Source organism: Choloepus didactylus, chromosome 1 (genome assembly GCF_015220235.1).
Source record: "Choloepus didactylus isolate mChoDid1 chromosome 1, mChoDid1.pri, whole genome shotgun sequence".
NCBI lineage: Eukaryota > Metazoa > Chordata > Mammalia > Pilosa > Megalonychidae > Choloepus > Choloepus didactylus.
This window is the reverse complement of record NC_051307.1, coordinates 238,424,482-238,440,328: the sequence shown is the minus strand read 5'-3', so window position 1 is coordinate 238,440,328 and position 15,847 is coordinate 238,424,482. Positions and strand designations below refer to the sequence as shown.

The window sequence follows — 15,847 nt, the reverse complement described above, 5'->3', positions numbered from 1 at the left end:
AAGCACCGAGAGGTGTTGATATGTCCAGCATTTTTAAAACAGAGAGTGCCAACTCTAAGTCTTCAGGATAAGAACAAGTATGATGGATCCAGGGCCTTCTCAGAATTTCTCACACTTCAAAGAGCATGTACTTGGCAATGATTGCACTGCTTTCCTGAGTTTGGTCAACATGGCTGAGGGGAGGCAAAAACTCTTAAAACCTGTGCAGATGGAACTCTTCCTTTTGCCTTATTTTGGTATAAATATCCATCAAAGTAGATATTGGTCTGAACCACGAGTGGTTGGAACTAAATTTCAGCCAGTCCCACCTCTTGCACTCATCTCACAGGAGGGCCAGCTCATTTGAGATGTAGCTGCTGTTACTCGGTGATCTGGGCCAACTGCCCTCCCCAGACTGCGGAAATCATTAGAGTGTGTTCTCAAGAGACTTCTAGCCAGGAAAAGAGGGCCTCCAGGTTCAGACAGAGGTTGGAGTTGTTTGAAAAGAAGGAAATGAATCAACACTTGACTCATCCACCACCCTAAAGTCAATGCTTTTGTAGACAAGTTTGAAGGAATATGATAAAACTTGTGGACATACATTAAAAAAAAAAAAATTCAAGGTCTGGTTGGGAATGGTGATTTCAGCCTCTCCTCTCAGTTTCATTTCCATTTCAACTTAAGATTCCTCCTTAATGCTTCCCAGGAGTTTTCCCTCCCACTCCTCACTCCTTACTCCTACCTTGCCAGTTCTGACCTTAGTCCACAAATTGGAAGTTTTTAAAATAGGCAACGTATGGGGGCCCCACCGTGGGGCATTTGGAGAGTTAATGGCTCACCTCCTCTATTCCATGTCTGTTTTGCATCTCTCCCCATAAATTCTCTCTTTCCTTTTTTATCCCCTCAAGAATCCCTGTCTCTGTCAGGAAGAAGAATGGAGGTATCTTTTGATACCCCCTTTTCTTCTTTCCTATTGAGGAATAGGGGAATTACAAGTCGTTTCCTTTTCTGTTCATTACTATTATCAACCTCTTCCTGTTTGCCAGTCTTTCTGGAGGACACAAAGGTAAATAATGTGGGATCCCTGACCTCAGGGAGTATTCCGGTTTGCTAATGCTGCCGGAATGCAAAACACCCTAAATGGATTGGCTTTTATAAAGGGGGTTTATTTGGTTACAAAGTTACAGTCCTAAGGCCATAAAGTGTCCAAGGTAGTGGATCAACAAGGGGTACCTTCACTGGAGAAAGGCCATTGGCATCTGGAAAACCTCTGCCAGCTTGGAAGGCATGCAGCTGGTATCTGCTTGCTCCCAAGTTGTGTTTCAAAATGGTGCTCTCCGAAGTGTTGCTCTTGGGGCTTTTTGTCCTCTCTTAGCTGCAGCTGCTCTGTGTCTGGGCCTGTGTGGCTTTTTTTAAAGTACTACCAGACTAAGTATCTAGTAAAGACCCACCTTTAATTGGTGGGGTGACACCTCCATGGAAATAATCCAATGAAAGGTCTTGCCCACAGCTGATTGAGTCACATCTCCATGGAAACACTGAACCAACAGTTGCCAACCTAATCAACACTAACACATCTGCCCCCACAAGATTGCATCAGAGAATATGGCTTTTTCTGGGGGACATAATATAAACAGACTGGCACAGGGAGCATACACATGGAGAATTCAGGCCTTAACAGAATATTGTGGTGCAGGAGTTAAGCAGGCAAGACAGTGAGGGCAGATGTGACGGGGCCATTCAGAAATTCACATGTCTGTTCAGTAGGAGACTAAACCCATGCCGGCAGTGTGAGTGTTTGGCCTGAAGGGATGGCTTTGAGGAGGAGGGAATGACAAATGGATAGGACTTGTGCCCATAGAGAAGGCAGCTCCGTCAGCATGCTTGTGAGGACACAAATGTGTGTTCAGGGAACAAGCACCGGATCACTTTGGGGGACACAGAGTGTGGTAGTGGGAGAAGAGGCTGCAGAGGAACCCGTCCGTGCCAGGTCAATGGAAAGATCGGAAGGGGTCTGCAGTAGCAGCTCCCTGGAACAAATTTCTCCTTTACCTGCCTTCTTCATTGGGTTGAAGCAAGAACTCAGCCTTGACCCATTTCTCCTGTATCCTTCTGCTGCTTGGATATGCAACATTTTCCCAATTGTTACTCAAATACTGGCTTTTTACTTTTTTTAACACTACTTCAAGGTAAAATGTACAATAAAAATTCACAAGCCTAAAGTATTTAGTTGGTCACTTTATATGCATCATGCATGTGTCCGCATCCAGGTAGTGATGTAGAAGTCTCCCAGTGCCCCAGAAAGTTCCCCCATGCCTCCTGCCAGTCAATACCTACTTCTTCCCATAAAGGTAACCACCATTCTGACTTCTAGCACCATAGATTAATTTTGCTTGTTCTTGAACATCATATAAATGGAATTACCTAGTACGTACTTTTTTTGTGTCTAGCTTCTCTGCCCAACATGATGGAGATGATGTATGATGTATGTTGTTGGATATATCAGTAGATCTTTGTATTTTTTTTAATCAAAAAAGTGTTTACTACTGCTCTGTTGTATAAACGTACAACAATTTGCTTATCCTTTCTCATGTTGGTGGACATTTGAGTCATTTCCATTTCTCGGCTATTATGAATAAAACTCTGAACATTCTTGTCCAAGTCTTTTTGTGGACATTTCTCTTGGGTATAGACCTAGAAGTGAAATTGCTGGATTAAGGGGTAGGTAATTTTTTTTTTTTAACTTTTTTAGAAGCTACCAAACAGTTTAGGAATCTAGAGTGGTTGTATCATTTTATGTTCTCTCTGGCAATGTATGTGAGTTCCAGTTGCTTCACATCTTTGGCAACATTTGTATTTTTGGTCTTTAACTTTACCATTCTGGTGGTAAACACATTTCACTGTGCTTACAATTTTTATTTCTCCGGTGGCTAATGCTATTGAGCACCCTTTTCTCATACTTATTGGCCATTTAGACATCTTCCTTTGAGACAAGTCTATTTAAGTCTTGACCATTTTTTTAAAAACTAGGTTGCTTTTCTTTTTATTATTGATTTGTAGGGGTTACTTATGTATTCTGGATAAACCTTTTGTCAGATACATGTAGTATGAATATTTTCTCTTTGAAGATTGCCTTTTACTTTCTTCATGGTATCTTTTAATGAGCAGAAGTTAATTCTGATAAGCAGCTCTCATATTTATTATTGAATACTTCCTGGTCTACAAGTAAAGTCACAAAGATGTAAAATTTAGATTATTCTCTCACTGACAAGCAATGGCAACTTTGCAAATTTATATACATATATAATACATGTATTTTATATATATGATATATATACTAAAAAGCTTGGATATTACCTCTTTTCAACAAGGTTTTCCTCTTTTTCTTTTCCTCCTTACCCTTTTCTGATTTCATGTATACCCCTTGTTTACCAGATATGGTGCTGATTTTACATGGTATTTATGACATGGGTTTAGAGTTATTCTCTTAGTGCTTTAGAGCTGCCTACTTCCTCCTTGTCATGTCTTTCCACTTTAAAAACCCTCTTCCAAGATACAGGATAGTATGGTGGCACAATAATGGCCTTCCAAATTGGGTGCATATGGGGGTGAGGGAAAATTCCTTCCCAGATGGAGGAACTGACACAAAACTGATCCTAAAACAAAATCTGGGGGATGTCTACTGGCCATCTCACTAAGCTAAAAGCTAACAACATGTTTCCCAGAAGATAGGAAGAAAGAAGAAATTGATGTTCTGACCTTAATCCTGACCAATAGGTAGGGTTTGGTTGGTAAACTGTAATTTTAGAAAAAAGTATCCATGGTATCCTAGAACCTACCAAGGAATCAGAGAGAACAAATGGGGACAAGTTGCTAAAAGAGATATTTTAGGTCAAAATAAGGAAGAACTTTCTACTAATTAGAGGGGTTCAAAAATTAGACCTCTTCAGGAGCTGTGAGCACCTTTCACTGATATTCCTACAGCATTTGGCTGCCCAGAAATTTTAAAAGTCTTTCTGAGCAGGGGCCACAAGCCAAGGGATGTGGATGGCCTCCAGAAGCCAGACAAGACAAGGAAACAGATTCAGCCCTAGAGCCTCCAGTAAGGAACCTAGCCCCACCGAGAACTTGATTTCAGCCCAGTGAGACCCAATGGATTTCTAATCTACAGAACTGTAAAATAATGGATTTTTTCTGTTTTAAGCCACTACTTTTTGGAAATTTGTTTCAGCAGAAATAGAAAACAAATACAGCATTGTATTCCAAAATTGCTTAGATTCGGGGAGAGACGTCTCATGTTTGCCTGTCACATTCTTTTAAAAGAGTTTATAAGAAGCTCTACATGTGCAGGAGATGAGGAGGTGAGATTTAATGTTCTGGCACAAATGAATAAAATCAGTTCTCACATCTCAAAAAAAAGTCTTTCTGAGTCTGAAATGCTATGAAACCCTGAACTCTGGCCCTATCTATTCGACTGACTAGCTCTATGACATTGGGCAAGTCATCTAACCTTGCTGAATCTGTTTCCTCAACTGTAAAACAAAGTAGTTGTCCAAGAGAACCTCAGAGGTCCTTTCTACCTCTTAACAATTAATTCAAATTGCTGAACTATACAGCAAAAGAATTATTCAATTAAGTACCTGGTAATTTCCTTGGTGATGGTCCCAACCTTAGCCTGGGCCCTAGGAAAGGCACAGAAGTGGGGGGTGACATAAATCTTATCATAGGATTGTATTTTCCTCACAGGCTATTTGAGCCTGTTGGCTGTGTAGGAGGACAGACTTGAGGAAACAGAGCTTTTTCATCAAACCTTGTCGATGCTTCAGGGATGATCCCCATAATTTCATTTTCCAGATAAATGGCAGAGAATCATCTGGGACTTTTTTTTTCTCTGTTTAATGTAACAGATGCAGCTGGCAAAAACCAAGAACGATTATCCTAGTGGCATTTCGATATCCAAACCATGTGTTTTACATTTCAATGCATCACAAGATAGTCTCTGCTGTAAAATATGGCAAGAAGGAACCCACATTTTCAGACCAAGTCAGAAATTTGAAATAAAAACTGTATAAAAGAAATTGTTCTGATGCGAGATTCTGCATCCTGTTAACCAACTCTCGATTTTCTTCCTTACAGTTCATCGAGGAATCCTACTTTGGGTTTCTTTTCCTCCCATTAGCACTTACATGGTTTCAGAGTTTAAAGATGAAACTCGGGTTGCACACAAATCCTGTTGCCCTCTGAACAGTGTTTTAATGTTCTGCTTACGTGTACGGAATGCTGATTCTTACTGGGCAAGGTGGTAGAGATTGTCACTCCTGGCTCAGTGTGTGTGTGTTTGTGCCCCTTTCTTTCCAGATATATGGTGTTTCCTTGGTTGTCTTTATTTATTTTTTATTTTTTGCTATCAAAACATGAAATCTTCTTCTGGAAAAATACAAGCTCAATGGGGATGAATTTGCTGAAATGCCATTGCTGGGTTGGGAATAATCCTGAGCCTTTTTAGATTTCCTGCACGCCAGCCTGGCAGGCCCTGCTATCCCCCCCCCCTGCAAGGGGTTTTGGCTGAGAGGGAAGAGGCAGTAGATCTCAGATGGAGAAATAAAGGTGGGCACCTGTGTAGGGATGGATACACTGTCCAAGATGGATGATACCCCCCCCCCCAAGTTAAAAGTCAAATAGGATGGTGAATGCAGGTGTCAGACTTGGAAGGCACAAAGCTGGAAGGTGTCCAGATCTTAACAGCTCGTTCATCCTCGTCTTTCAACACTCTGCTCAAATGTGCCTCCTCGGAAGCCTTCCCTGCTGCCCCTGGCAGGTTTCAGTGACTCCTCTGCTGACCTCCCTCCCTCAGCCCAGTGCTCACTCCTCCCTTTCTCTAGGTCTTTGCACTGCTGGGATTCTTTGATGATCCACATGTTTATTCCTTCACTGAAATCCTTCACTCTGGGATTCCTTTCCTTTTATTTCTCCACCTCCCAGCTCAGTCCCCAGCATGTAATAACTGTGTAATACATGTTTGAACAAAATAAATTCTTAAACTTGGCCAAGCAAGAGGTGAGTAATAAGTTGCATCAAAAAATGTTTTTATTCATTAGCTTTCATAATGGCGGTGATAGCTCGTTTTTAGCACACATTATTTGTCAAGTATTGTACTAAGAATTTAACAGATTATTGTACTTAATCCTCACAACAACTTTTAAGCCCATTTTATTGATGAAGAAACTGAGGCTCAGACGTAATATGACTTGTTCAAGGTAACACAGGAAATGAGTGACAGAGCTGGGATTCAAATCTGGTTTGTCTACTCCCAGAGCCTCAGATATTATCCCCATTGTGTGTGTGTGTGTGTGTGTGTGTTTACGTAGTTATATACATATATATTTCTGTGTATGTATGTGTGTACAATACTGTTAATGCTTTATCTTGACAGGGGCTCTTAATATTTTGGGGTGTCTTTGGTTGTCTGATATGAAGGGCTCCTTTCTCACAACAGTGTTTCAAATGCATAAAATAAAACAGGTAGGATTACCAAGGAAACCAGTATTGATGAAATACTATCCATATATAAAAACAAATTTGTGATTTAGTAACATATGCGCCTAGATCTTGTGAGGGGGAGAGGAACAAAGGGGTCTCCATGGGAACTCTTGGTACTTTACCCACATTTTTTTCTGTAACCTGAAGCTGTTCTAAAAAAGCAAGTCTATTAAAATAAATCTATAAACATGGATACATTAAAAAAGAAAAAGAATTCCACCGGACGCTTAAGTCCACAGTGCAGGGACTAAATCTGCCTTCTTTATCTTGTATTCAGTGTTCAGCACAGTATCTGACAGGTAATAGGTGCTAAATAAATCCTTGCTAAATGAAGAAATGAGTAACTATTACTCTTTTATAAGCAGGACCTCCGGGGCTTGGAGTGGGAAAGTCCCTGCCAGGGCCAAGGACTGGTAGCAGGCAAGGGGAAGGCTGCTTTTGAAAGGGTAGCAGCAACCAGACACCCAAGGCAAATTGTTGCCATTCTCATTATTTTGCATATGATATGGCCTGAGTATATTTATGGCTTAGATCTAAGTTTAGCTACAAAGACAAGTTTCTGCTGTCGAGCTCAGAAGTCACATGTGATGTAGGTAAACTGAACTTGGTCTTCCAAGTTCCAGTGCTTCACCAACCATGGGATTTGGGGCTGTGGTGATGAGAGGGGCTATCAAGTGATGCATCCAGGTGCTTAGGTCTCTGTGCTGCCAGAGATTATATGTTTGACCCTTCCTTGGATGGCCTCTGAACCTTGGGGTCAAGGCCAAGTCCATAGTCAAAATTTTCACCACTGGACCTTCTGAAGTCTGAGGGTATGAAGGACAGGTTGGCAGGGAAGTGGGACCAACATGGAAGTGACGGAGTAGAGAAGATGCCCTTTTGTTCTGCATTCATAAAAGATGCCAGGACTCAGTACAACCTTGATCCTGGATGTCACAGGTAAATTGGATGTGTTCTTTCTCCACCTGGGTCTCACTTCTTTCATCTGAAACATGAAGGAGTTGAGCAGGCAGATCACTAGATTCCACTCAGCTCTTTCATGCAATGATTCATTCACACTTGTCTCCAAAGATAATTTTTACAGAAGAGCCAATATTTTAAAATGAGAGGAGAGAGAAAAAAATCAATCCATAAACAACTCATCTGGATTTGAAACAGCTGCCTTGGCCTAGACCCGGGTTTTCACTTGGTCCTTCAAATGGGTGATCTGCCAAATTCAGCCTTTGGTTTTCTTCACCCGCAGCAATCTTATTTCCTTTTAAAGCATGTCCTGGTGGGGGCTTGGGCCCAGTGTTTTGCTTGGTCCTGACTCACATGCCATTGGATGGACCATGAGTCAGGCTGACCAGGCATGTAGAGATGCAAATTCCAGACACCAAGCTTGTCCCCAGGCTAAAATTTCCTGGAAGCTCTGGGACTGGGATTTCTAGGATATTTTTGTTTGTTTATTTCTAAGTCTCATTGCTGCTGTCCGACAATTTTCAGGATAATATTGGATGATTAGTTAAAGGTCTTTCTACCAGCCTCCTGCCTACAGAGTTCTAGCAGCCTGCTAAAGAAACCAGGAGCAACCTAGACATCCCTTGTTCGGTACCTGGGCAATGCCTTTGACCTGGTATAGAAAAAGGAATGTGTAGGTGTGCTCAGTACTGGTGACAGTATACAGCTGGCAGTAACCCACAGAGATCAGGGATGCAGCTGATTGGTAACTTTGGGGAAAATGCTGGGAAGTTCCTGAATCAAGCTCTCAGTGACTCAGAAGACCTTGATCTATGAATGAGGGCATAGTAATGATTGTAGTTCCTCTCTACCGGGCTGCTTCTGATGATGAATGCCTTCTTGTTTCTTGTGTAATGGAAAGAGCGTAAGGTTTGGAGTCAGGCCTGGGTTTGCGAGTTATCTGCCATCATGTGACCTGAGGCAAGTCGTTTAAAATTCATAGTCTTAATTTACTCATGTGTAAGAATGGCACTAGTATTTTTGCATGGTAGTCCTTAAGGCTAAATGAGACACCATATGAGAAAATGTCAAGCATCCTGTGTGGCCATCAAGAGATGTCTGTCTTCCTCTGTTTTGTCATCCTGTCCTAGTTTGCTAATGCTGCAGAATGCAAAACACCAGAGATGGACAGGCTTTTATAAAACGGGGGTTTATTTCACTACACAGTTACAGTCTTAAGGCCACAAAGCATCCAAGGTAACACCTCAGCAATCGGGTACCTTCACCGGAGGATAGCCAATGGCCTCCGGAAAACCTGTTAGCTAGGAAGGCAGCTGGCGTCTGCTCCAAAGCTCCAGCCTCAAAACGGCTTTCTCCCAGGACGTTCCTCTCTAGCAAGCTTGCTTCTCTTCAAAACATCACTCCCAGCTGCACTCTCTTTCCTCCCCCCCGAGTCAGCTCATTTATATAGCTCCACCGATAAAGGCCCACCCTGAATGGGCGGGGCCACGCCTCCATGGGAACATCTCATCAGAATCATTGCCCACAGCTGGGTGGGGCACATTCCAAGCAAATCCAACCATCACCAAAATGCCTGCCCCACACAAGACCACAAAGATAATGGCATTTGGGGGACACAATACACTCAAACTGGCACACATCCCCTAAACCTGCCTGTCCTAATAAAGAACAGAAATGTCTTCCTGCCGAGTCCTTGGGAGGCAAGAGTTAAACTACATGATAACAGTAAGACCAAACATGTGCTTTCTGAGAAAAGATGTAAAAGACTTTGCTTCTCATATAAAAGAACAGACTGTGAATCCAGGGGTTTATTTGGGGGGTTTGCAAAGCTTTGTAATTGCATTAGTGTTTGTGTGCGTGTGTGAAAACGAAATTAAATATTTCAGTTTAGATACCAAATACAGTTTTAGGCCACTAAAAGAGTCTCAGTGCACAATGAAACCCAACTTCCTGGTTAACACTTTCTAAAAGTCTTCAAATCATAGCAACACTTTCTAGTTCTCCTGCAGATACATGCCACTGATATATGAGAAGCTACAAGAATGGGTTCAGGACACCCCAAATATTCTATGTTTAGTTAAGAAAATGTGATTTCTGGGGACTCCTGGAGAAGTGGCTGGGAGGGGGGGGGGTCTCTCCACCTGATGAGACAAGGGCAGCCCTCAGCCTGCCAGCCAAATTCCCTTCCCATTATCAAATGGAAGGGTAGAGGAGTATTTCCAAAAGGCACTTAAAGAGCAACAGCTGTCACTTCGATTTGGATGTTCTGAAAAGTGGCTCTACAATTCTGCTTTCAGTGGATCTAGGTTTTAGACCTCCTTTGCCACAGTCAGTTGTTATTTGGGAGAAGGCCTGGTGTAAAAGAAAGGTCAGTGCAGGGAGGCAGCAGGAAGCCCAGGTTCTCATCCAGGGTCTGCCACTTTCTGGGAAAAGTGATCTGTCCAAAGTCCCCAGTGAGTAAATGCCTGTGGTGATTATAGTGACTCAAACCCTTGCTGGAAATATGTTCTTACGAGGAATTTTTAAATGGTGTTGGGTGAACAGTGAGGAGAGAAGAACTCCCAAGATGTCTTGCTTATCGTGGAAAAGCTCCGTTTTATTTTTACATAAGCTATTTTGAAAGTGCAAGTTGGAAAAAGGATGATTGTCTTTCCCAAAGTCAAATGCAACACCTCTTCTGGAGCCCAGTCGACTCCAGTGGGTTGCTGGAGAAACTACCCCCTCACTTCTCCACTCCTCACTGTATCCTCACTGACGTGGCTGGAGAAGGGGTTGGAGCGGGTGGGAGAGAGAAGCATACATGAAACTGCAAAAGTCTTTCTTAGGCCCATCGCCTTTGCTGAATCAGCCTCTTCTTTTCCTTCCTTGTCACCTTTAGTCAGTTAATAAGGCAGGAAGCTCAAACCAGAGGATTCTCAGACAGGAGTGCCAAAGTCATCTTTCCACCTTCCTGTAAGAAATTTTGCTAAGCCCTGGGCAAAGAGAAGGCCTTGAAGGCGAGATGGCTTAAATTAAAGCCATGGGATAATTGTGATGAAGCCTTTTCCTTGCTTCCCACTACCACAGGTGTTGGCAAAAGGCAGCCATCCATGCCTAACCCCACCTACGTATTCAGACAAATCTGCACGAGACAGTAAGAATCTTCAATTTACCAAATCACGGCTTCAGTATCTGTTTTTGGAGATCCTTTACTTGAATAATTTATTTCTCTTTTTCAAATAAGACTCTCTTTTGGGCCAAGTTGCTTAAACACCTATGGGCATGCCTCCAACTTCTTGGCTATTAAGATCTTGAAGGGACAGTTTAATATGTTTTTAAGATTGAGCGAGCCAACAACAATTCCAGACAAGCCGTGTTTACATTGGATCAGCTCGCCCAGGCGACATGCCAAGGCTTGTGTGTGCTGCAGGAACTGGAGGTGAAAGCAGGAAGGCCTGAGAACAGAAGAGAGGACCAACCTGGAGCACAGGAAAGCCAAGAAGGACGTGATGTCGAGAAATGTTGGGGGAGATGCTCGGCAGAATCTGGCAAAGCACTAAGAAATGCCATTGTTCGGCACTCCTTAGACATTGTCTTAGGGGGTGAAAAATAGAACCCTTTGGAGCTAGTCCATTGGCACAGGAAGACTCAACAGGGAATGTGCTTTTAGATCTCTTTGTTCTAGTCCTTTCTAAATTCGTGCAAATGCTTCTCGACAGCCAAGGGGTCCTTATTCTTGCAGTGTCTAATCGACTTCAACACCTTCTCAGCCATCTGGGGTGAGAAAATTGACTCCTCTGGTCCTCGGGTTCCTTATTTAAGAAACAAGGAGAGCTCCAAGACCCTTTCCACGCCGGAATCTATGACTCTACAGTGAAATGCTCCATGATGGCCACCTGTTTTTGGAGAGACTCTGTGTAAGCAGATTTTATATCTGCTGGGCTAGAAGAAAGGAAAGTGGGCCCCTGTTGTAGCTTATCAAGGCTGAGCAGCTAGCATAGGTTCAGCTGAGTGGGACAGCCCTGCAGATGGGACAGTCATAAATGAAAATTTGCCAAGTGACTCCTTTCAGCATTCATTCACCCATTGAAATGTCCCACCACCATCGACAATGACAGTGCCTAACTGTTATTGAGCGCCCACTCCAACAGCTGTACTGAGTCCTTTATATACATCATCTCATCTAATTATCACAACCACCTTGGGAAGTGGATGCTGCAGCTGTCCCCCATTTGCAGATGAGGGGACAGACTCACAAGGTTATTGGCTTGCCCAAGATCACACAGCTAGTAAGTGGTGGAGCTGGGTTTTGAACCCAGATCTGAGGTCAAAGCCTGTGCTAGTAAATATTCTTAAATATGCTTAATAAACAATAAAAGAACAAAATCCATAATAGTGATTGGTTCCATCAAGAGAAACGGCACTTGTCTTCAAGGCTCTCTGTTACCAAGGAATGCTGGCAATTTCACCAGCCTGCAGAGCACACTCTGTACTAGGAAACCTCCTCTTTCCCAGTAGAAAAACACATGATGGCTCATGAGCAGCCAGTAGGGGCATTTGACTTTGCAAAGATATGAGGAGGTGGGGAACTTTTTTTAAGCTCCGTGTGTGACCCACGGTGAGTCTCTCAGCCTGCCTGGGGTTGGCTAGATGTTCCCTGAAGTTATTCCAAATATTGGACTTTATGGTGTCTCTTGAAGCCATTTTTATGACTGTAGAGTTGCTGGGAATTCCTGGCACCTCATTCTCTTGGGGCTGGGTAGTGGAGTGAATTTGTAAGCCGTTTTCAATGAGTCTCATTTTGTAAATAGGTCCCTTGCAACTTTAAGAGTTTATATAAAATTGTTTCAAAACGTCTAAGTGATTATGCATCCTAAAGCCAAATGTTATAAAACCCTCATTGTTGCAAGTTAAAAAGTAAATATGTACTAAAAGTTTTTCAGCATGCAGTTGATATGACAGTCTTTAATCACCGCTGTGATGTTCAGCAGGGTGAGCTGCTCCCCCATTCCCCTCTCCCCACTTTTTGGGTTGGAGTTGGTTCATCTACAAAGTGGCACTCTTCCTCCTGATTGTCACAGTCCCAAGAAGTAAAAAAATATCAACCCTTTCATCTCTACCCACCACATTCTTCCTCTAAGCCTGTAATTGGATCTAAATGGAAAATACACTCTTTGCAGGCCAAGGAAGTTGGCACTAGAGGGTGACAAGAAGGAGGACATGTTCCTCTTCTAATCTGTGTAATCATACTCTCCTGTGCAAAGGAAAATAAAAACAAGGCTTCCTGCAAGCTGCAGCCAGCCTGCGGAGTAGAGGGATGGTTTCCACATGCCCCACCTCAATCCACACATGCACCATCAACCAGCTTGTAGTAAAAACTGGGGAATCATCTGATTTTCCAGAGGACAGTAGGACTCTGCCACCTTAGCCCTAAACTCTATTACTTTGATTGAATTTGGGACAGCAGCTCAGAAACACAAAATCCCAGTGCTATGACAAATTTTTTAACAAATAATGCATAAAATGTACTGCATACCAATGCTAGGGTCTTAGCTAGATGAATAATTAGTGGTCCACCCAGTTTTTGGAGCCCTGTTGTGTAGTGTATTGTGTTGGAATGGAGATGAGCAAGAAAGGAATGTCCTGGAGGAGTTTAGAAAGATGGGTAGGGAGGAAGGCCAGTACATGCAGAACCCATTACTAGGTAGAAATTAATAGGTACCTTACAAGGGTCTTAAGTATTATGGGAATTCCATAGAAGGAATGATTTGGTTCTGCAAATGTTCTGGCAGATGCAACAGGGCATGGTAATTCCGGAGAGATGGCTTGATTAAATTTGACTTGGGGTACAGATTCAGAAGCCATTGCTGAACTCCTCATGTAGGGATCTGGGGCAGGGGGTTGGTGCCAGGGTGTGGCTATACATCAGATGTATGCTGAGCCTCTATGCCTGCTCACTTGCATTTTAATTTTGTTTCTGTTTTAGTTTTTTTGTTTTTTTTGTTTTTTTTTTTTTTGCCTCTCAATCTATTCCACAGCTAATGGCAGATGTCTAAGGAGGACTGTCCTGTAAGACTAAATCCCCTGAAATCAGAGTTAAAAATTACCGATTTGGGAGACTGATCTGCACTGTCACCGTCACTGATGCTGTGGCTGTTTCATTTGATGTGAATGCAGCCTTGGGGAGGAGGTGGGATCTATCATTCCCACGTTACAGACAAGGAAAACGAGTCTCAGAAAAGTGACTCGGTGGATATTGTGAGGCTAGAGAGTGGCAGGGGCATAGTTTGAATAGTGATTTCTAAGGCATTCATTATACCCAGCTGCCCGTTGGAACCAAGTCTCTATGGCCTTGAGCCTCTGTTTCCCCATCTGAAAAGTAAGAGCGTTGGCCTGGATGGTTAAGTCACCAGCTTGTGCCCTCTTCCAACTGCACTCAGGTAAGTGACGTGTGGAGCTGCTGGCAGAGCTGCAGGCTGTGTGCCCTTGACCTTCTGGGCTCCCTGCCAACCCTTCTTGAAAGGGAAATGTGCAGACCCTGGGGACAGAAATGAGGTTCCCTTGTGCAGGAACCACTGCCACTGCCAACAGCACCAACTGAAGAAGCAGTTTTGTATGGGGCAAACAAAAAAACACAACCAAAGACAAAACACTACACACTATGATAGCAAAAGGGGAGACTCCTTCTGGATAAACATCACACCCTTCCTACTCCCACCCCAACCTTGGACGCAGGTGGGGGGCGGAGAGCAGAAGCTAGGAATTTTTTTTTTCCTTACGGAATTTAAGAGTACAAAAGTAAAAAGTTAAAAAAGTTTTATCATAATCAAATTTAAATTACCATCCCCAAGGAATTAAGATCCTTTGCAAAGACTTCACAGTGGCTTTTAAGAGTAAATTTTGGTGCGTGCGCCTGTTAGCTCCAATGATTCCGTTTTCTGTAAAGTCTTGGAATTCAGTGAGTTTCCTTCCCCTGGACTTCTCCATAAGTCTCTGGGAGCAGATAGGAGAGGAAAACTGGGGGAAAAGAAAGAATCTGGGTAAATGCACAAACAGCTCACCTTTTGAACTCCTGGGGTGAGGTCCTTGGCCACTTTTGCCATCTTCTGGGGTGGAGACGCAGCGCCTGGCTTCCCAGGCAGAGGCGCGAGTGTGCGCGGCAGGGACAGCGGTGGCTGAATGGCTAGGTTCGCGGGCCGAGCGGAGAGCTCTGCGCAGCCGGACGCACCCGGGCCTCTTTAATTAGAGAGCGGGACTCCCTCTAAAACCTCGCGCCAGCCAATCCGGTGCGTGCTCGCACTTGGCCGGCCAATCGCGGCGCGAGGCTCCCCCCCCGCCCGCCCGCTACCCCGCCTACCCCGGGCCCCAGCTTTGAGTGGCTTCAGCCTGGGAGGCAGCGAGCCCCGCGCAGAGCTTCCCTGACGTCATTGCGGCCGCGGCCCCAGGCCCGGGGCTGCTCGCTTCTGTCCCTCCGAGCGGCAGGAATCCGTCCCCACGCCCTTCTCCTTAGAAGGACAGGGGCAGAGGGTGGGGCGGGCGGCTGGGCCTCCGCGATCCATTCAGGTCAAAAGGGAGAGTGATCAAACAGGAAGGCCGGGGTATTTTTAGTGGGCTGATCCAAAAATAAATTCTGAGCTGCATTCCCCTTCCCACTCTTTCTGCCTTCCTGTAGGGGGGTGGCAGTGGAGTGGGGGACAGGCAGCAGATTCGTAGCCGCGTTGACTCAGCCAGCTAACTTTTCCTAAACCTGGCAAGTTCTCTAATGGCCCAAGAGGAGATGCGATTCCAGTGAGTTATGATTCTTTTTGCCCTAACTTTTGTAAAATATTAAACCGCTTAAACCGCCTTTTCATAACTTGCTTTGACATAAATCCTCCCAATTCAGTGAGGAAGAGAGTATCATCCAGATTTTGTACATGCCACCTTGTACATCGTAACTCCCACATACTGACAATTTACTAGGGACCAGGGCACACATTTTCTCATTGTAGCCTCATAATACCTCAGGTATTAAATTATCAATCCCATTTTATAGGCGAAGAAATAGAATCAGAAAGCGCAAAGTTTTCCAAAGTTAAACTCTTCAGCAAGGTTTACCTGGGGAGAAGTACAGGAGTACAGGATTAAAAAGCCATAAATAGGAAAATAGTATTTTCTTCTTCTTCTTCTTTTTTTTTTTTTTTTTCCTGATTAATGAGGTCACACTGGCCAGACAAACGAGATTACATCTGTGGATTTCCCAGATCTTGGGATGCAGTATCCTTGCCACATTTAACATAACTACTTGCATTGGACAAAATTGGCCAGGCAATGTCAGGCCATATCATTTGCCTCTAATCCACATCTCTGTTTTGAGCCAGTTCCACAGACTTGGATTCCCAGAGACATT

The 15,847-nt window shown here is 43.7% G+C and overlaps 1 protein-coding gene across 1 annotated transcript in view; it reads right to left on the bottom strand.

Moving 5' to 3' along the window:
• LMCD1 (LIM and cysteine rich domains 1) overlaps positions 1 to 14,697 on the bottom strand; it is a 63,335-nt gene extending 48,638 nt beyond the window's left edge. Inside the window, exon 1 of the mRNA XM_037800891.1 lies at positions 14,520 to 14,697. Coding sequence (XP_037656819.1) covers positions 14,520 to 14,561 — 42 coding nt within the window. The 5' untranslated portion in view covers positions 14,562 to 14,697. The remainder of the gene's footprint in view (positions 1 to 14,519) is intronic.
• Positions 14,698 to 15,847: the final 1,150 nt, after the last annotated feature.